The sequence below is a fragment of the Branchiostoma floridae genome, chromosome 17, assembly GCF_000003815.2.
Source record: "Branchiostoma floridae strain S238N-H82 chromosome 17, Bfl_VNyyK, whole genome shotgun sequence".
NCBI lineage: Eukaryota > Metazoa > Chordata > Leptocardii > Amphioxiformes > Branchiostomatidae > Branchiostoma > Branchiostoma floridae.
In genome coordinates, this window is record NC_049995.1 from 8596191 (window position 1) to 8616377 (window position 20187).

At 42.9% G+C, this 20187-nt stretch overlaps 4 protein-coding genes across 4 annotated transcripts in view; 1 reads left to right on the forward strand and 3 right to left on the reverse strand.

Moving 5' to 3' along the window:
• Nucleotides 1-2811, reverse strand: part of LOC118405034 (probable serine/threonine-protein kinase kinX) — a 4136-nt gene extending 1325 nt beyond the window's left edge. Inside the window, exons 1-2 of the mRNA XM_035804433.1 lie at nucleotides 2722-2811; nucleotides 74-1385 (exon numbers count right to left, since the gene is read on the reverse strand). Of these exons, the coding sequence (XP_035660326.1) occupies nucleotides 74-1363 (1290 nt within the window). The 5' untranslated portion in view covers nucleotides 1364-1385; nucleotides 2722-2811. The remainder of the gene's footprint in view (nucleotides 1-73; nucleotides 1386-2721) is intronic.
• Nucleotides 2812-3683: 872 nt separating this feature from the next.
• On the reverse strand, nucleotides 3684-12250 carry LOC118404606 (zinc finger protein OZF-like). Its single transcript, XM_035803817.1, has 2 exons — nucleotides 11991-12250; nucleotides 3684-5807 (listed from the first exon to the last, which is right to left on the reverse strand). The coding sequence occupies exon 2, from the start codon at nucleotides 5803-5805 to the stop codon at nucleotides 4378-4380; it is 1428 nt and encodes a 475-aa protein (XP_035659710.1). The 5' UTR covers nucleotides 5806-5807; nucleotides 11991-12250; the 3' UTR covers nucleotides 3684-4377.
• Nucleotides 6402-7361, forward strand: LOC118405035. The gene has a single exon (XM_035804434.1). It carries the CDS (start codon nucleotides 6402-6404, stop codon nucleotides 7359-7361), a length of 960 nt encoding a protein of 319 aa, XP_035660327.1.
• A 1472-nt stretch (nucleotides 12251-13722) lies between the features above and the next one.
• LOC118405107 (BTB/POZ domain-containing protein KCTD7-like) lies at nucleotides 13723-17226 on the reverse strand. The gene is made up of 4 exons (XM_035804511.1): nucleotides 17007-17226; nucleotides 15904-16038; nucleotides 14688-15392; nucleotides 13723-13979 (listed from the first exon to the last, which is right to left on the reverse strand). Exons 1-3 carry the CDS (start codon nucleotides 17019-17021, stop codon nucleotides 14688-14690), a joined length of 855 nt encoding a protein of 284 aa, XP_035660404.1. The 5' UTR covers nucleotides 17022-17226; the 3' UTR covers nucleotides 13723-13979.
• Nucleotides 17227-20187: the final 2961 nt, after the last annotated feature.

A 20187-nucleotide genomic window follows, 5' to 3' on the forward strand; every position in this document is an offset into this window, starting at 1 on the left:
TTGTTCTCTCTCTTGTTCTTCACGTTCTTTTATAACATCTTGGGGGATTATATGGGGGTGTGGCCTATTAAGCCCAGAAATTTCGCCTCGTCCATTCGTCAAAAATCTGTCCACCCTGCCCCTGGTCCTGGTTGACCGCTATTCCCCCTTGCCCAGCCTCCTGTTCTGCATTGTCAGGTTCTTCATCGGGCTGATGATCTTGATTTCCGTCGGAACCTTCAAATGGCTGAATGACGTTGGTAGCTGCGATTTCGCCAACCGTCGCCTTATCGTTGGCTGTTGATTGGTCGATTCCACCAGATGACAGCCTGTTATCTTCATCGAGTATTTGCTGTTCATGCTGTGGTTCTAGTTCGTCCAAAATTTGCTGTTCGTGTTCTGGTTCTTCTAGCATTTGCTGTTCGTGTTGTCGTTCTTCTAACATTTGATGTTCTTGCTGTTGTTCTTCTAACATTTGCTGTTCTCGCTCTCGTTCTTTTAACGTTTGCTGTTCTCTCTGCTGTCCTTCCTGTTCTCGTTGTCGACTTGCCTCTATAACATCTTGGGGGGTAGCGTGGGGGCGTGGCCGATTAAGCCAGAAATTTCGCCTCGTCCATTCGTCAAAAAATTGTCCTGCATTGTCGGGTTCTTCATCAGGTCCGTCTTCTTCTACATTTCCCAGTGCTACATCTTCAACGTCTTTGTCCTCCCATTGTACCACTTCCTCTTCTTGTTCTACGTCTTCTGCCAGTTCTACATATTCGGCGTCTTTGTCTTCCCGCTCTACCTCCTCCTCTTCTTGTTCTCCATCTTCCCCAAGTTCTACATCTTCAGCGTCGTTGTCTTCCCACTGTACCTCTTCCTCTACTTGTTCTCCCTTTTCTTCAAGTTCTACATCTTCTTCTTGCCGTTCTATCTCCGCCTCTTCTTGCTCTACGTCTTCTTCCAGTTCTACATCTTCATCGTCGGTGTCTTCCCACTCTATCTCCTCATCTTCTTGTTCTCCATCTTCTCCCTGTTCCTCTTCCTGCTCTATCTCCTCACCTTCATGTTCTCCGTCTTCTTCTAGTCCCTCCTCCTGCCTCTCACCGATTTCTTCCGTGTCGTCTTCTCCTTCGCCCGTCTCATCCCCCGAAGGTGCGCGGTCCGTCCGGAGGATATTGGCCACATTCTTGAAGAGTGTTGAGATGTCATGGAAAAGAACAGAGAGGTGGGAGCGTTGTAGACCCCCGCCTTCGTCGCTCGCTCCCCCGGTAGATTCCACAATGTCCTGGAATGCTTGTGCCAATTCTTCATCGAAACTTCCCACTGGTCCAGCGGTCACACCGAGGGACAAGAACAGCACCAGGACAAGACTCTGGCCCGGGCCCACATGGAAGATCATCTCTTGCGCTTCTCGATCTTTCCTTAAAGATGATGGAAATAGTTTATCTACATGTTCTTAGACCACATTCATTCATTTCATATATATGTATTTAGTCTTTCTTCTCTTGCAATTAGTCTAATGGGCATGACTTTGCAATAAAACATATTATTATTATTATTATGTGAGGCTCATATTCTCGTATCGCTCTCTCACAAAATATATCATTCACTTCTCCCTGATAGTCATTCGGACTGTCAGAAAAGGTTGCGATTTTTTGAGCACCTGCATATGAAAAGAAATCACTGTTTATGCTGTTTGATGAGAAGAATTTTATACGAAGACGTGTATTATATAAATGTTGTTGTCGTTTCTTTACTAGTGCAAACCTTATTGGGATTTTCTGTTGAGAGAATACTTTCCGTGTCAGACGCTAGAGATCTGTATACGCAGAGGTGTTTTGTACACAGAAAAGAGATCAAAACCCCGGATAAACTGCCGACGCATCCCGGATCTTACAGCCTGGTAATACGTGCTGGGCGTTATGATTGTCTGACTGTGCAGCAATGCTGGTGTCTAAAAACGGGCTGGGGAGGGGGGCAGACTGCACCACATTTGAAATATTCCCATTTGCCGATGTTCATGGGTAGTAGTTCTGAGTATGATGGCTGACTGAAAATTCACATTATGGTGATGTCTCTGTAGCTCAACTGGTAGCAACCTCACATCCGAGTGCGCCCCTGGTTTGTAAGGCTTATGTCAAATTTCCACAAAGGGGTACGACCGGACAGTTTGGGACAACGAAAAGTACGATACAAAAGACAACAAAAACACAAAACGGGCCAAAAATAATTCAAAAACATGCCTTGTGCATATCTATTGGAATAAACCTTAATTAATTTTTCGTTTCCGCAAACAGCCCGACCGGGCCCCGGGTAGGAAATGTGACACTGTCCTTAGGCTGGGCAGCTTTCGGGAACCACAAGTATGATACAAAACAAAAGACACCAAACTACACAAGACGAAAAGAGAACAGTCGTGGGCATTTTTTGTGCATATGTTTACGTATACATCTCTATTTTTATCGTTTCCACAAACAGCCCGGCCGGGCCCCGGTTTGGAAATGTAACGTTGGCCTAATTAACTGAGAGACCCTCGGGTTCAACCCTCAGAATCAGATCCATACACAGCCATACATAACCCGGCAATTAGCCAAAAAATCTTTCGTACTTTTGCAAAATACCCAACAGAAATTATACTACACCAAGGCGACATTGACAGCTATCATCTGTTTATTTCTGGACAGATTTTCCTTGTTTGTCTATCATATGACTAAACTTCTTCTATATCTTGACAACAGGAGGATATGGTAGACTTACCTTCCAAAGAAACACCAGACGTCTTTTCTAGGGAACTGTCAAAATATAACTGGGTTTTCAAAACGTTGGTGTTATCATCTGACGTACAACAAGTCGTCATATGTTTACGGTACCGTACAACTGTACACTGATCAATAAACCGATCTGTTCACCAAATGATGGTCCTAGCAAGGTAGAGATTCTTTTATTTCTTTTTAAATATCGGCCGAACTGGTCCAATAGTTTAACAATGTTAAGCTGAAACGGGTAATATTCTAGCCTGGGTAACCATGATCCGAGTTAATTGTGTTTCGCTCCTATGTTCGCTTCTGCTACCCGTCTGGAGACCTGCACATTCAAACCTTTTGGTGGTGACATTCTTACATCAACTGTTGAAAGCATAGCATTGAATTGTTAACAGAGAGTGAAATATTGTAAGTGTTTTAATTCCGTCACCTAGATGTCAACAGATTGAAAATTTTATGCCTTTGTTAGCGGCCGACCAAAAAAGTCTAGGTTTTCATAGAGTAGATAAGGTAAACACAACATTTTCCTAGGTCTAATCAAGATCTGGGCAACTAGGTGCAATAAACATTGATAAAAAGTACATTTTGTCCCAAATAGCCCTACATAGACTGATAAGGGTGATATATCATCCATGGACACCCACTGTTTGCTACCTCGGAACCCTGACTTATCAGGGCCCACACAGGCAAGCACTTCGGCACCTGTTCCATCATACCCAAGGAAATTTTGCCTCACATTAGGCAAGAGCGCCGTCTAGCGACCCAACATTGCAAAACAAAAGCAATGGAGGTTGGGAGGTGCCATCCAACTGTTCCAAAATAAATGTATTACTACCTCGGAGTCCTTATTACATCCGTTCAGCAGACTTATTTGTCGTAAATATAGTTTCACCCCTCTACTTATTGTTCTTTCAATATACTTCTAAACTGTTTCTCTTGAAATAAAGGGAAAAAACATTTTCAGAGTTAGCACGACTGTTTTTATTTCACCTCAATTTGCAATACATGGGATCAATGCTATGTCTACTCCCTGTATGGCAGAGGCAGGCATTCTCGTATAGGACTGTTTAGCCACAGCCAACACTGTAGGGCTGATATCAATTAGGATTTTACCATGGTTAATATTGACCGAAGGAGGTCATATATGCATATAGATGGTATGCATAACAGCACAAGAGGGGATCTCAAACAACCCTGTTGCCCTGTAAGTTAAATCGAAGGAACAGTTGGTTTAATTTTGTATTAGATGTAAATCTAAAATAATACTAATGAAGTAAATTAATACTAATACATAATGTCAATATAACCTAACAGCTTATCAATATAATGTAACAAAAATTGAGAAAGTATACAGTCAAATAAGATGTGACTTATCTTAACATTGGGCTACTTGTAGACTAACATTTTCAGCTACGGATATTAGTATAAATTTGTTATTACAGAAATAATATTTACAGGTATACTGCACTTTTTACTGAAATTGCTTCGATCAGTCATCTTGAAACCAGCTGATAAACGCAAAATAACTGATAAATACTAAAGAAGTTCTTGCTGCATTTCTTTATTCATAAATGCATAAACAATGTATCCAGAGCACCATACATGGTTGTTGACCCATGTATACTACACATTAGAGTCATTTGAGGACATTTTAGGTGGTTTGAGGTTCTTTGAGGTGTTTAGGCAGACCATGTTTTCTCTTGATATGTCGGGATAGGCTGGACTTATCAGCCGTCCTGAACCCACATTCTCTACACAGGTGCTGTTTTACTCCAGTGTGCGTAGCCTTGTGTCGCTTTACGTCGCCTTTCTGTGCAGAAGCATAGTCGCACTGGTCACACTTGAAAGGTTTGTCACCTGTATGTGTTCTCATATGTACGGTTAGATAAAACCTTAATGCCGTCCTGTACCCACAGTCTTCACACACGTAGCATTTCTCTCCAGTGTGTTGTCGCATGTGTCGGTCTAACGTTCCTTTCCGTGCAGCGGAATAGTCACACTGGTCACACTTGAAGGGTTTCGCATCTGTGTGCTTACTCATATGTTGGGATAGACTGGTCCTATAAGCCGTTCTGTATCCACATTTTTCACACATGTAGGGTTTTTCTCCTGTGTGTAGTAGCATGTGCTGGTCTAAGCCGCTTTTCTGTGCAGCAGAATAGTCACACTGGTCACATTTATAAGGTTTTACACCTGTATGGGTCCTCTTATGTACGGATAGACTAGACCTGGTTGCCGTCCTGTATCCGCATTTTTCACACATGTAGGGTTTGTCCCCGGTGTGCCTTGTCATGTGTTGGTCTAAGTCGCTTTTCTGTGCAGCAGAATAGTCACACTGGTCACACTTGAAGGGTTTGACACCGGTATGTTTTGTCATATGCTGGGTTAGGTTGGCCTTACGAGCTGTCCTGTACCCACATTCTCCACACATGTAGGGTTTGTCCCCAGTGTGTAGTAGCATGTGCTGGTCTAAAACACTCTTCCGTGCAAAAGAACCACCACACTGGTCACATTTATAGGGTTTCACACCTGTATGGATTCTAGCATGTTCGTTAAGCCGAGATCTGCTCGCAGTCTTGTACCCGCACTCTCCACACATGTACGGTTTTTCTCCGGTGTGTTTAGCCATGTGTTTGTCTAAATCACCTTTCCGTGCAGAGGAATATTCGCACTGGTCACATTTATAGGGTTTCTCACCTGTATGTATTCTTATATGCTGTGATAAAGCAACCTTAGAGGCTGCCCTATAATTGCAATCTGTACAAGCAAAGGGTTTCTCGCCTGTATGTTTCCTTGTGTGTATTACTAGACTCCCCTTTGATGCTGCCCTATAGTCACACTCCGTACATATGAAGCGATCGTCCACAGTACGTTTTACTGGTAGCGCTGTATAACCCTGCTCTGTACAACCCTTTGTGGAGGTATGGTCAGAATTTACTGCGCTTTTTTCCTCACATGGAAAGCCCTCTTCCTTGCCCTGCTGCCTTTCCGTGTCTAACTTCTCACTGACATGCGTCTCGTTCCCTGGGCGAACAGTTTTCAACTCTTCCACCACAATCTCGCTGTTTCTCTCGTCCATTGCTAAGAACAAGAAATTATCAAAAATTGAAAGATAAGAAACATTCCCACATAAGTGATACAGTAGCATTACATATAGTATACAACACAATGTATTCTGTATGTGCACCTGTTGCCATGTAGAAATAACCCCCTTTATGGATAATGGGATAGTCCGGGCCGACGCGCATGCGTCGTGGCGGTAGCCGAGAGAAGATTAAACATCAAGTCACGTCGTTTCAAACTCCAGTCTCCTAGTCGCTATTGTGTCACCTCTGGGCTCCCTAAACATCATCTAAAGTGGACAGAACGAGGGTAACAAAATGGAGGTTCTACCGAGATTGTAAAACTTAGAGGAAAGGGAGCCGATCGGATGATCACGACAGGAGAAGTTTGACCGCCACTGGAGCCAGACGTTGTGACAGAAAAGGATTCGCGCCAAAGAAGACACGTGACCACAGGTCAGAGAGGTCAATTTGTTGTAAACAAATAGTTCAGAGGTCAACAAGATGGCGCTGCGGTTGTAGAGGGGGAGGGCGGCAGTTCTTTATCGGAGAAACTAAGTTCAGGAGTGTTGTACTTTTTGTGTAGCGGGTAGATCCTTGACGTGAACCAACCATGACGGACACGCTCATAGAGCAGGCCACGAAAATGGGCCTAGAAGGGCCGAGTATCCTCGAGTATGTCGAAAAACAACAGGCCATTGAGAGGGATGAGAGGGCAAGGGAAAGAGATGCTCAGAGGAAGCATGAGTTGGAGCTAGAGGCCCTAAAGCTGAAACAGGCTGAAATTAAGGCGGTACAAAAGCAAAATGCGGAGGAGGTCAAGGCGAAGACGCCAAGATTACCAAGCTTCACAGAAGGCGAAGGAATAGACGAGTACCTCTTGAGGTTTGAGAGATTTGCACGTGCTAACCACTGGGCGGAAAACACGTGGGCGTCCCTACTGAGCGCCCTACTCACGGGGAGGGCACTGGAAGTTTATAGCAGGCTATCGGATGATGATGCAAAAGATTACAAGAAAGTGAAGGATGCCATTCTTAAGAGATATGAACTTACAGAAGACGGGTTCAAGAAGAAGTTCAGGTCTGAAGTTCCTCAGGAGGGGGAAGGGCCGGACCAGTACATTGTACGTCTTAGCAGTTACCTGAACAGGTGGATCGAGCTGTCCGATACCCCCAAGACATATGAAGGAATTTGTGACTTGATCATCCAGGAACAATTCCTGGATCTGTGCCCTGTGGATTTGTCAGTCCACCTGCGGGAGAGGAAACCGAAGTCTCTGGAGGAGTTAGGGAAGATGAGCGAGCAGTACCTGATTGCACATGGCCGTGGTCTGTTTGAAGGGGCACGCCCGCGCAACCCACCCCGAACGGACCAGGTGTTGTCTGGTACAGCCAATGTGCGGGTTGTCACAACATCAGCAACCTCCAGGCGGCGGTGTGACAGGTGTATCCAGAATGAGGCAGAGTGGTGTGGGCACTGCTTCCGCTGCGGCGGAAGCAACCATATTGCCAGACGGTGCTGGAAACAGGGAAACGCCGCGAGGACACCCCCAAGGGACGAGGGGTCGTCCTAAACAGCTCAAGACAGTCCCACAAACAACCCCGTCAACAACGAAAGGAAGAAACAACAACCAACACCGACAGTGACAATAATCAACAGCCAACAGGAACACCAACGAGAAATAATCAGCAAGTTCACATCAACGCCATGTCGGCTTCACATCTAACTCCAACTCAACGAACGAAGATCACCAAACTGATTGGAAATAAGTGTCAAGTAGCATGCCTCATGGACAATAAACCAGTTATGGCTCTGTGGGATACGGGGGCCCAGGTAAGCATCATGTCAGACAGGTGGAGGGAGGAACACTTACCTGGAGTTGAGGTTCGACAAGTGATAGAGATCCTGGAGGACTCGACGAGTTTTAGTTTACAAGCGGCCAATGGCACTCTGATTCCTTACAGTGGCTGGGTTGAAGTTAGGTTCAGATTAAGTGAAGACCAGTCACCTGAACTGATTGTACCATTTCTGACGACGTCCGACAATACCCAAGTACAACCGATTATAGGGTACAATGTGATTGAAGAGATTCAGAAGTGCTGTAAGGATGACTGTCCAACATTGCTTACCAAAGTGATGCCCGTCCCACCACAGAAGGCAGCTGCCCTCGTGAACATGATTGAAGATTTCAGTAATGTGACTCCAGTAAGCATACGGGTGGGTCGTAAGAGAGTGAGACTATCTCAGGGGGCTACAGTCCAGGTGAGGTGCAAAATCCCCAAGGGTTCTGTGGAAGAGAAGCAGCTGGTCCTGTTCGAACCAGATGAAGTGGGAAATTGGCCCACAGGTTTAGAAGTGGGACCTGTCCTTACATCAGTCAGCCCATCTGGAATGGTCAAAGTACCAGTGACCAACACTAGCAGGTACGACATTCACCTCCCAGCGAAAACGGTTCTGGGTCGAGTTGAGACGATTAGGTCAGCAGTTCCCATTGAGCTGAAGAGAGTGTCTGAAGATTCCGAGTCTGAAAAATCTCCGCAGTCAGAGCCAGTTCAAGTGAACACAGTGAGGAAGGCGAGTAATGAGCTGGAGGAATTGTGGGATCCACCGGTAGACCTCTCCCACTTAGAAGAGGATCAAGAAGAGATCGTTAGACAGATGCTGAGGGAAGAGTGTCAGGCCTTTTCGAGGGATGACCAGGACATTGGCAGCATGGAGGGGCTCAAGTTAAACATCAACCTGACTGATAAAGAACCAGTTCAGAAGAATTACGTGTCAATTCCCACCCCACTGTACAAGGAGGTTAAGGAATATATCGAAGATTTGATTAACCAAGAATGGATCACGAAATCCAAATCACCATATTCATCACCAATGGTGTGCGTAAGGAAGAAGGATGGAGGATTGAGACTATGTATTGATTACCGGGCACTGAACGAGAAAACAGTGCCAGATCGCCAGCCCCTCCCGAGGATTCAAGATGTGCTCAACAGGTTGAAGGGAAACACATGGTTCTCTGTACTGGATCTAGGGAAGGCGTACCATCAGGGGTACATGGAGGAAGAAAGTAGGAAATACACAGCATTTGTAACGCCATACGGACTCTATGAGTGGGTTCGCGTCCCCATGGGATTAAAGAACGCGCCTCCAGCATTCCAACGGCACATGGAAGAAGTACTCGAGGGCTTGAGCCATGAAATATGCGAACCGTATATGGATGACACCATGGTCCACAGTGAAGGCACGACTGATATAATTGCCCAGGATGCCCTGCTCCCGCGTTCCACATGTTCAGTGGCCATGGTGTCCCCACATTCCACTCTGCTGCATTTACTGTGTTCACCGTTGGTACTCTCAAGTAGCCCGGTTGGCCACCTACATCATACGTGAGAGTCCGTGGTGGTCTCCTATTTCGTCTTGGTCTGTTCTCTTCTACTTCTGCTGGGTCTGGAACATCCTCAGCACCCTGGGACACACAGGGCTGGTCCTCAGACTCTACTTCAACATCAGTTTCTTCATCCCTTTCACTACCTGTACTTCCTCTCTGGTCTTCTTGTTCAGCTCCAATTTCGACTCTGTTGTCTGCAAGTTCTTCTTCCTCATTATCACTCCTCTTGTCCTCTCTTTGAGGTGTTTTCTCTTTGCTTTGTTTGTCCACTGGAACCTCTAGAGGCAGTCCGTCACACAGTAGTAGCATATTTCTATGCAACACTCTTGACCTTCCTTCTCTGCATTCTGGGCGTACCTCATACACTGGAATATCTTTCCCCTTCTGCTTCACAATGATGTGGACTTTGTCCTCCCAGTGGGAGCGCAACTTGCCCGGTCCTCCTCTGTCCGTCATATTTCGAACAAGGACCCGGTCACCACTGGACAGACTGAGACCGTGCACCTTTCTGTCGTACTGCTTCTTCCCTTTTGCACCTGTTTTCCTGGCATGCTGACTCGCAATCCTGTAGGCCTCCTGCATGCCACGTTTCCATTTCTTGGCATACTCAGGATATGATTGAACCTCATTCTCCTTGTCTTCAATCCCGAACATAAGGTCCACTGGCAGGCGGGGGTGATGTCCATACAACAGAAAGTGAGGCGAATACCCAGTGCTCTCCCAGAATCTCCGAAAACAGATAGTAACGCGTGTATAAACAAAGTGGTTCATGCGTACAACTGCACCCGACATGAGAGCACTGGGTATTCGCCTCACTTTCTGTTGTATGGACATCACCCCCGCCTGCCAGTGGACCTTATGTTCGGGATTGAAGACAAGGAGAATGAGGTTCAATCATATCCTGAGTATGCCAAGAAATGGAAACGTGGCATGCAGGAGGCCTACAGGATTGCGAGTCAGCATGCCAGGAAAACAGGTGCAAAAGGGAAGAAGCAGTACGACAGAAAGGTGCACGGTCTCAGTCTGTCCAGTGGTGACCGGGTGCTTGTTCGAAATATGACGGACAGAGGAGGACCGGGCAAGTTGCGCTCCCACTGGGAGGACAAAGTCCACATCATTGTGAAGCAGAAGGGGAAAGATATTCCAGTGTATGAGGTACGCCCAGAATGCAGAGAAGGAAGGTCAAGAGTGTTGCATAGAAATATGCTACTACTGTGTGACGGACTGCCTCTAGAGGTTCCAGTGGACAAACAAAGCAAAGAGAAAACACCTCAAAGAGAGGACAAGAGGAGTGATAATGAGGAAGAAGAACTTGCAGACAACAGAGTCGAAATTGGAGCTGAACAAGAAGACCAGAGAGGAAGTACAGGTAGTGAAAGGGATGAAGAAACTGATGTTGAAGTAGAGTCTGAGGACCAGCCCTGTGTGTCCCAGGGTGCTGAGGATGTTCCAGACCCAGCAGAAGTAGAAGAGAACAGACCAAGACGAAATAGGAGACCACCACGGACTCTCACGTATGATGTAGGTGGCCAACCGGGCTACTTGAGAGTACCAACGGTGAACACAGTAAATGCAGCAGAGTGGAATGTGGGGACACCATGGCCACTGAACATGTGGAACGCGGGAGCAGGGCATCCTGGGCAATTATATCAGTCGTGCCTTCACTGTGGACAGTTAATACCGATAATTCGTATGTACGCGCCCAGCTAAGGGGATGGAGTACCTGTTATTCGTGTGGACTGTGAACTGCTATGGATTATTATTGTGGATATTACTATTCCTGTGGATTACCCGCTGTACCAGTGCCGCTGTGCCTGTGGATTACCCGCTGAATGAGAAGAGTCTCATGGGACAATTATATTGTGGACAGTAAATGCAAGGTTATTGTGGAAAATCATTCCATATTTGAGAGACATGTATGTTGGTTATTTATAGATAACAAAGAGACTGATGGATTCCAGTTGTGTGGACTCTGCAGGACTTCCAGCTCAGAATTCAGACCAGGCCTAATGTTGTGTTAACTGTTCTAAAACAGTCAGTACGTTGGAGCTTCTGTTAGTAGCAGTGAAGCCAGTTTATTGAAGATGCTATCTGTGCCAAAGTTAAAGATGTTATCAGTGCCAAGGTTAAAGATGTTATCGGTGCCAAAGCTAAAGAAAAAAAAAAAGAGGCTAACGCAAAGGAGAATAGAATAGAATATATCCTTTATTTTTCATAGTACTAAACAACCATATATATATGTTCATTAATAGTTTCTTATTGTTATTGTTCCGAGACGACTTTAAAAGAGGGGAGAGTGTTGCCATGTAGAAATAACCCCCTTTATGGATAATGGGATAGTCCGGGCCGACGCGCATGCGTCGTGGCGGTAGCCGAGAGAAGATTAAACATCAAGTCACGTCGTTTCAAACTCCAGTCTCCTAGTCGCTATTGTGTCACCTCTGGGCTCCCTAAACATCATCTAAAGTGGACAGAACGAGGGTAACACACCCCACTAGCCTGGGCTGCCCGGCCTACTTTTTCCAAAAACCCTCAATTCCTTACTACTCGTAGTAGGCTACGTATACATCCAGTCTGAAGTCATCTCCCCCTCCATTATTTGGAACAATGGCCAAGCGCACACATCAGAAAACTCCTTGCCTTGATCAAACTTCCAGTCGACATCGTTGTAATACATACATAGCTTGAGTGCCCCCCCCCCTCCATTTATACACATCTATGACTAAAAATTCTTTCAGTGAAACAAAACAAAAATCCGCTGCTTTCTGCAGTAACTGGTATATTGAGTGCACAGAAGATCAAGAAATATCTTACCTGTCGGTTTACGGTGTTTCCTTATTGCTAAAGTGTCTAACTGTCTTTAGAATAACGATGGAAAGAAAATGTGATGATACGCCGACCAAAAACTGATGTAGGGAACTGACCTTTCCGTGGTGAAGGGTCGAAGGTCAAAGGTAACTTACCTGATTACCCGAAATCTTGAAAGTTTTCCTCTGCTCTGGCATTTTATTTCATCGGAAGTATGTTGCTTGCTTTCATTGTTCAACTCTTCATAATACCGCCACCTCAAAAATCGTTAGTATAGAGGTCTTCCCAAGATTGTCTTGAACACCGAATGTTAAATATCCTAAATGTAATACAATTCAGATATTTACGTGTTGAAGACAATCTTGAGATTAGGCCTCTGTAACAACGTTTGGAGGTGGCGGTATAATGGCACCTGGTGGAATTATGCGAATGTATGTTACACCTTTAGCGGGTGTTTATATGTGTTGAATGCTGATTTTCGGACATTGAAGATATTACTTCTGCCTAACCATATTGACGACGCCTCAGGGGAGTCGTCAAGTGGTATATATTGCATTCAGTCTGCAAAAATTCTAGGAATTGCACAGGCATTTCAACAGGAATGCAGTATGCTGGGTATGCAAGGCCCCCCCCCCCCCATCTGTTCCAGATGTACCTCTGGTATGCAATGGTGGAATTTAGGTCACACTTGCTCCCTGGAGGAATTTGCCCTTGAACTCTGCACAGTTGATATCACGTTGTCTTGGTTGTTATGTTATGTTATGAAGGATACATTTTCTTTTCCTTCATTTTCTTTTCTATCTAGCTTGTTCAAGCCATAGGCCACAGGCAGACAGGAAATACTTCTGTAGTGCTCAGCTGTAGGTTTAGGTCACTGGCAGACCATTGTGCTGTACCGGGGATAGTACATTTCTGCTGGCTGTAGGTTTATGTTACAGGTGGGCTAGTATATTGTGCCAGGGATAGTGCGACAGGGAAGTTCCAGTCCATTTCTGATTTGAGCTGTATTGTTGTACCCTCAATCATCGTCATGGCAATAATACATTTTTATTGCCAGTCTTGTTGAATTTGTTTTTCATTTTCAAATGAACAAAACATTGCGCAAGGTCGACGTCGGATTTTCGACTGTAACGTTAGTATTTATTGATTTTCAAAGGAACAAAATTTGCAGGTGGTTGCCGAGAAAGCCTAGCCTGATATTCTATGAGTATGAACATAGCATTCTGTGAACACAGAGTCGCATCATTCTATTAGTTACCTCCATGAAATGTCATGGAGGTTATATTTTCAGTAGCGTTTGTCTGTCTGTCTGTCTGTGTGTGTACAGGATAACTCAAGAACGGCTGGATGGATTGGTTCATATGTGGTGTGTTGGTATGTCGGTACCTTAGACAATGTTGTACAAAATAAAATACTAAGTATGCATAATATGCATTTGCATAATTAATGACAATAATCTATCATAGCAGTTTTTTCAATGTATGTCTTTAACCGGACATGATATGGTCTTGACATTTTAGTGGTAGATAGCTTTCAGCGTCATGACAAAGTGGGGCAAGTTTTTGCCCCCTAACATTTATTTTTGGAACTGCAGGGGCATTTTTGTCAATACATTCCAAAGAGGATAACTGCAAAAAGGAATGGCGGATTGAAATCAATTTAGGCATGCGGGTAGCTTAGGCAATGATATTCATAATGATATACATGTTATGTAAAGGAGGACTTAATTTGCATAATCAATGTTAAAATTGCATGGTTCCATTGTTTTTATTAACTGGACCAATAAATGTAACACATGTAAAATTATGATAGATGGAACATAAGCAGATACCAAATATGCTAATTAGGAACTGATTTGCATAATATATGTGAAAATTGCAAAACCGTTTAATGATTAATGATGGGAATTTTATACTTGTGACATTTGTATGTTAGTCAGTGATGAACATCACCATGCATAATCATTGTTTAATTCTAGAGTGGAATGTATTGTTAGAGTCCATTCCAAGACACCATGCGGATGTTTGTTGCCATTGTTTAGAATTGATTTTAAAGTTTTGTAATTATATGTCTAGGACATTTGATACTTCAGAAATATTTTTAACACTGTTTCAACTTTATAAATATTTCCCTGGTCCTGTAAAACTTTGGAAATATTCATGGTGTGGAATTGGTTACTTCTAATGGTTGCTAAATAATGATAACAGCATTCTACCATTATTTACCATTTTCTACCATTTTCTACCAATTTTTGTAAATGGTTCAGTGGGCTGGGAAGATAGCAATTCACACATCCTTGCAAAATATGGTTGGGTGCCATGCAACAATGGCCCACCACAAAGGATCCACCAGTGCCCAGCAGTGAAATCTAAAAATATACAGATGCAACAATAGGGCTTACTTTTATGGGGGCAATAAACTAATTTTACCATTTGGCAAAGTTTACAAATATTTGTAAATATTTGTAAATGTGAAATAATCACACAGAGGTTTCACAATTATTCTAAATAAAGATATTTTTGTACAGTTACTTTCAAAATGTTTCTAATATATTCCAAGGAATTCAAATAAATGAGTATTTTTGTAGTCAATTTTTTGAAAAGAATTTGATTATTGTGGCTCAGATATTCTTTTATTCAAAATAATTCAGACTAATTATAAATATCGCCTAAAAACCCTCATGGTGTCTTGGAATGGACTCTATCATTTGTCCCAATTAAACCTGAACGTCAACAAAGTTGCCCAACAGCGGATCTCCCTCGTCGCGCATGCGCACTGCTCCCCATGTTCCTGCGGAGTCAGCCACCGTGGGCCGAACAGACTTCTGGGAGAGACGATGTCGAAACACTCGGATCCGAAGCACACCTTGTACGAACATTGCCGATGAAGTCCGACGTGCTCAACTCGGGTGAACTCGGTGAGAACGAAGTGTCGGAACGTGTCGGCGGTTCCAACGTCATCGATACAAATCGTCAAATCGCACGCCTTTTCCGCCATGCAGTCATGACTCTTTCTATCCAAGACTTCGGGCGGTATTTCGGCACTTTTCGGGTCTGAAATCAAAACGACTACCTCAGTCAAGGTCGACTTCTTCCGGAAAGTCGCGAATGCTCGTTTGGAGCACGATTCTTCGATCCTCTGTCGCGCTTTTGACGCTATTTCTCTCATCATGTCTAAAACCTTGGGGTACTCATACGCATATTTCGTCCTTTCTCGTTTGAGGACATGTTGGGCGAACAAGTTTGGCATTTTGTTGAAGATTTCTTCCACCAAGTTGTGAATGCCGTAGAATTCAGCCTCCGGGACGATCGAAGCTGCTACATCGGTAGGAGGGAGGTCGTCTGAGCGGAGGAAGTTGAGGATGTGACCGAAGTTTGTTCCGTCCCTGTCGATGAAATAACGACCGTCCTACGATTTAAAAAAAGAAACTCGTGATAAACTAGAATCGTTGGTATGAGTAAGTGTTTCTACAAATGTATCTCATGTTATTGAGATCATGAAAAAGATTGGACACAGCAAGACAAGAGTTGCTATCCTAAGCAATTTACACAACGAAAATGTTAAAGATGGCGCATTGGGTAGCCTGACTAAAATAGCGCTCCTAGCGACCGGCCCTACAATTGCCAGCCTCGGGGAGGGGGTCATTAACCCCAGCCAGCGAGAGATTGTGTAAGCACAGACTAGCGCATTGGGGTCACATACTTTGTTTATGACTCTCTCATTTTCTTTTTTATCTACGATATTTGCGTTGCAGAATATGAATGCAATACTGACTTTTAGAGAAGGAATAAATTTAAAGATAGTTTTCTATAAATCTCAAAGCAGAGGAAGAGACGGAAAAATGTGCACACTAGAAAGTACGCGCAAAATGCCACAAAAAGAAGTTCTGTACATCTGCTTGGAACTGAAACTTTCTGACCTTGTCCGTGGCCACGTGATGACGTCCACTAAACATGGCGGCCAGCATGGAGTCCTCGCGCTTGCGCAGAGTGGACAGGGACGTGGTGAAATGACGACCGCCGACATTCAGGCACACAACTTCGGGGAACCCTTGCTGTTCGTGTGGCAAAAGTAAAAGAGAATGATTCAAATTTCCAGGACGATACGTTTCCATATACAAATGTATTATGTTTTTCGTGCGGTGACAAACATGGTTATTGGACGGCGCTCATCTCCGTTTCTGCAGTACATGGGCCAAACCAGTTCGTATATATAGTCCCCTGGGAATAGTTTTTCTCATGTGCTGTCAGCGCTAACCAGATTGAACCGGCTGTAGTAACTGTAACGTTACCATTTCAAAGTCTTCGTATCGAACCAGCGACCTATCGTAAGCAAGGCGAGTAACACTGATATAGTATCAGGAAAAACTCAACATTTCACTTATTATCTCTAGCATCACTTGGATGCCAACAGCACTACATAGATGAAGGAGTTTTCCCCTTAAAAAAAGCCACGCACAAGATAAACGGCAGTTTGGTTACAATTCAAAGCCAACATGTTCAAGCCAAAGTCTAATAATATTTCAGTCACTAGTACTGTACATTATGATAACATCCACCCGTTTTCAAAACTCCCAGGTCGTTTTTGTATTGACCAGCAAAGTAGTTGCATGTAGTTTCGTAGCTAACGTTACGGGGGCGCTTTTGATCAATGAATGACACTATGGGGTTTAGCTTTATTTGTATTACATGGAATATTAACCAGTTACTCAAGCAAGAAGACAATATATGGAATTAATTAACGGCCACTATTAACACAGACGAAAGACAGTGGATATTGTCTCTGAAACATCTTACTGTTTCCAAATTTTGTCCAGCTGCTTGAGTTGTGTATCGTCATGCGTAAGTTACGAGGTTTACAATTCCTAACGTTCATCGACGCAGCCTTGGGAATGCAGCTCAGAGACACTACAGTTACATTCACGAAATATAAGAGATATTTTACAGCATGTGTGTTTAAACACCCCCAACAAATAATGAAAACGCCCTACTCTGTAGTGTAAATAAGATGTGTTAACATTACCTGTTCAGTTTCCATGGTCAACTTTCAAAGGCTTTATGGCGTTTTTTTTCTGTCAGAATATTGCTGTTGAACGATGCTCCATTGGAAGAACGTTATGACATTTCGAGTTCAGTTCCACTGAACGTTTGACGCGTGTTCCATTCGTTCTTAAAACGGCTGGTAAATTTTGCCACTCTCTTTCCCCAAAGGTGAACGTTGTCACTTCCGGGTATGACTAGTAATATGACCTTTGACCTTATCATCACCTGTTCTTTTCCCATGAACTTTATTTGCTTGATAGCCCCCGTTTACTTAGTAATATAGCATCAAAGCTATCAAAAAACCTTTTTCGAAAGAGCTATCATTACAAGTAGAAAGTACATTGTAATTTCTACTTTTACAGTAGAAACGTTACAGTAAGCCGTAATGAAATCTCATATGAAGGGGGGGGGGGCGAAAAAATGCAGGTATTATTTTTTTTGTGTTTGTGTCTGTACTCTAATTCGTCAAAACGGCTTTGGTCTGTGCGTACTAAATATTCAATATTCCATTTCTGAGAAAGCTACCCGTATCCAGAAAGACAATTTTATGCGCTATTATGATACTTGCATCGTGGTCGTTTAAATTGATGACCGGAAGAGATAAAAATAAGCTAATTGAAAAATGGAGTGAATATTTTGCACTCCATGCAGGTATTATTGACCTACTTTTGAAAAAAAAATAGAGGGCTGTTGCTGCTGATGATAATACAGAGAAAGTTTCCTTTCGTTTATTTTGTTACTTTTCTGTTCTTGCACGTACAAATTGACAATACGTAATTACGTAAGTTCTGCTCTGAAGCAGATCCTTACCGTTATCTAATTATTATCTGTTTCTTTCTTCGTGAAGAAGTGCCCTTCCCAAGGGCACAAGATCGATGATAAACTAGGCAGGTTTCGAACTCGGGACCTCTTGGGCCTGAGCCCAAAGCGCTGTCGATTGCGCCACATGATCTCACGTGTCCATACACTAGGAGAAGTCAATAATTATCCCAGATGTGTGTCATACGTAATTACAAAGCAAATGGGGATAATTTGTACGAGGGCAGTTCAAAAAGTAATGCCACTGATTTTATAACAGGCTCATGTTTTTATCGAATGAGTTGAAATTTGGCACAAAGGTACAAGAATATATCCTCTTGAGATTTACATATCTCAATTTGTTGTTAAGATTTTTATGAGTGACTGAGTTGAGTTCAAGATGACCACACCCTTGTTATCCCGTCGGAAGAAATTAGAGGGTCAATTAACGTGCAATTGATAATGTCTCTAAATCACTTGTAGCTATTGTAAGGAACTAAAATTGCACCTGTATCAAGTTTTATTTCTCTACAAGCCACATGCCTATTTTCATCTTTGAAATACAATCACTTATTATTTTTTCGTTCCTGGTGTGAAGTAAGGTCGTCAGGGTCGTAATTAGCAGTGGGTTAGGGGTGGGCTGCTTAAAGTTTGCATAACCGAATTGTTTTACTAAATGAGAAAAATCAAACTTAACACACTTCTTGATCTTGAAACATTTAATAATTGTGCCAAGTTTCGCATCTTTTGGCCAATGGAAAAGCAGTCTACAAAAACCTTTATTCAACAAATCACGTATTTGGCTATTAATCAAACTGACTGTAATATAGCCACTCGCTCCATTCTAGTGGCTGTAAAAGATGAACCATTGAGAGTTCAAACATGAAATTTGGCATGTTATCTTTAGAGACATTTGTTATTGTACAGGTGAAATTTCAGCCTCCTACAATAGTCTTAAAATTGTAAGATCTAGAGGAACTGATCTCCTGACAAGCTTTTAAGGGTGTGGTCATCTTAAAATCATCTCAGTTGCTCATAAAAATCTGAACCACAAATTGAGATATCTCAAACTCAAGAGGATACAGTGTTGTACATTTGTGCCAAATTTCAACTCATTCGATGAAAACATGAGCCTGTTATAAAACCAGTGGCATTACTTTTTGAACTGCCCTCGTATACAACAATCTTTATTGACACGACAAAAGTACAGCGACTTTCGTACTTCTACATGTATAACAACTACTTACAGTACAACTAAACACATATATATGGATATCTATAGGTATGGATACATCAACATAAAGGGTCTAGCATGTCATTTACACTATTGGTTCTACGGTATAAACAATCGTGGATATATTTGACTACTTGTACAATGTGGGTATATGAGCCATCCTGTCAGAAAGACACTTTCTGGAACATAAACAAGCAAATAACATTTTTTTCCCCTTCTTTATTGATTTTTTTCAACATGAAGTTATAGATACACACAAACAGGAAAAAAATAACGAACCTGACCCTAAGGCTTAGGTCACATTTCAAAACCGGGGCCCGGCGGGATGTTTTAAGAAACGAAAAATTACAATGTATACCTTGAAATATACACAAATCATGCCCATGAATCTTATTTTTGGAATTTTGTGTATTCTGATCCATTTTATATCATTCTTTTCGCTCCCGAAAGCTGCCCGGCCGGGCCCCGGTTTGGAAATGTGACCAAAGCCTAATGCACAAAACTATCCTTATCTATCATCCCTCATTATATACATAACGTGTCATATCATGTTACATGTCGTTATATCATGGTTATTATCATTGTTATTTCGTTATATAATATCATCATTATTAGTTTATCACTTTTCTTCATTACACCGTTTATCTATCGTATGCCAATTCAAGCCTTTGTGGAATGTACTAGAAATAATAATATATCGTTACATACACACAGAAATGATTAGAATTTTCTATATCAATAAAACGGCTACTTTATCACCTGTTTGATGCACTATTTGTCAACTATGTGAGCCTTAACGCCATACGATAAGGCAGCAACATCATTGTCAACTTTTTCCCATCATGAAAACATACTGTGATTTTCCGTAAATAGTTTCATCATGGTAAATACATATATAGTAAAGTTCTTCAAACACAACCAAAGTAGTACTCACTTCCAACGTTTCGGTGTCTATCTGACACCATCATCAGAGAAGAGGGGGGATACAAACTGAGTCACGTTTGGGACGGCATTCTCACTGCTGCAGCGCCACCTACATCGGCTATAAGTAGCAATGAGAAGTAGATCCAGTCATTCTAACCCTGATGACGGTGTCTGATAGACACCGAAACGTTGGAAGTGAGCACTA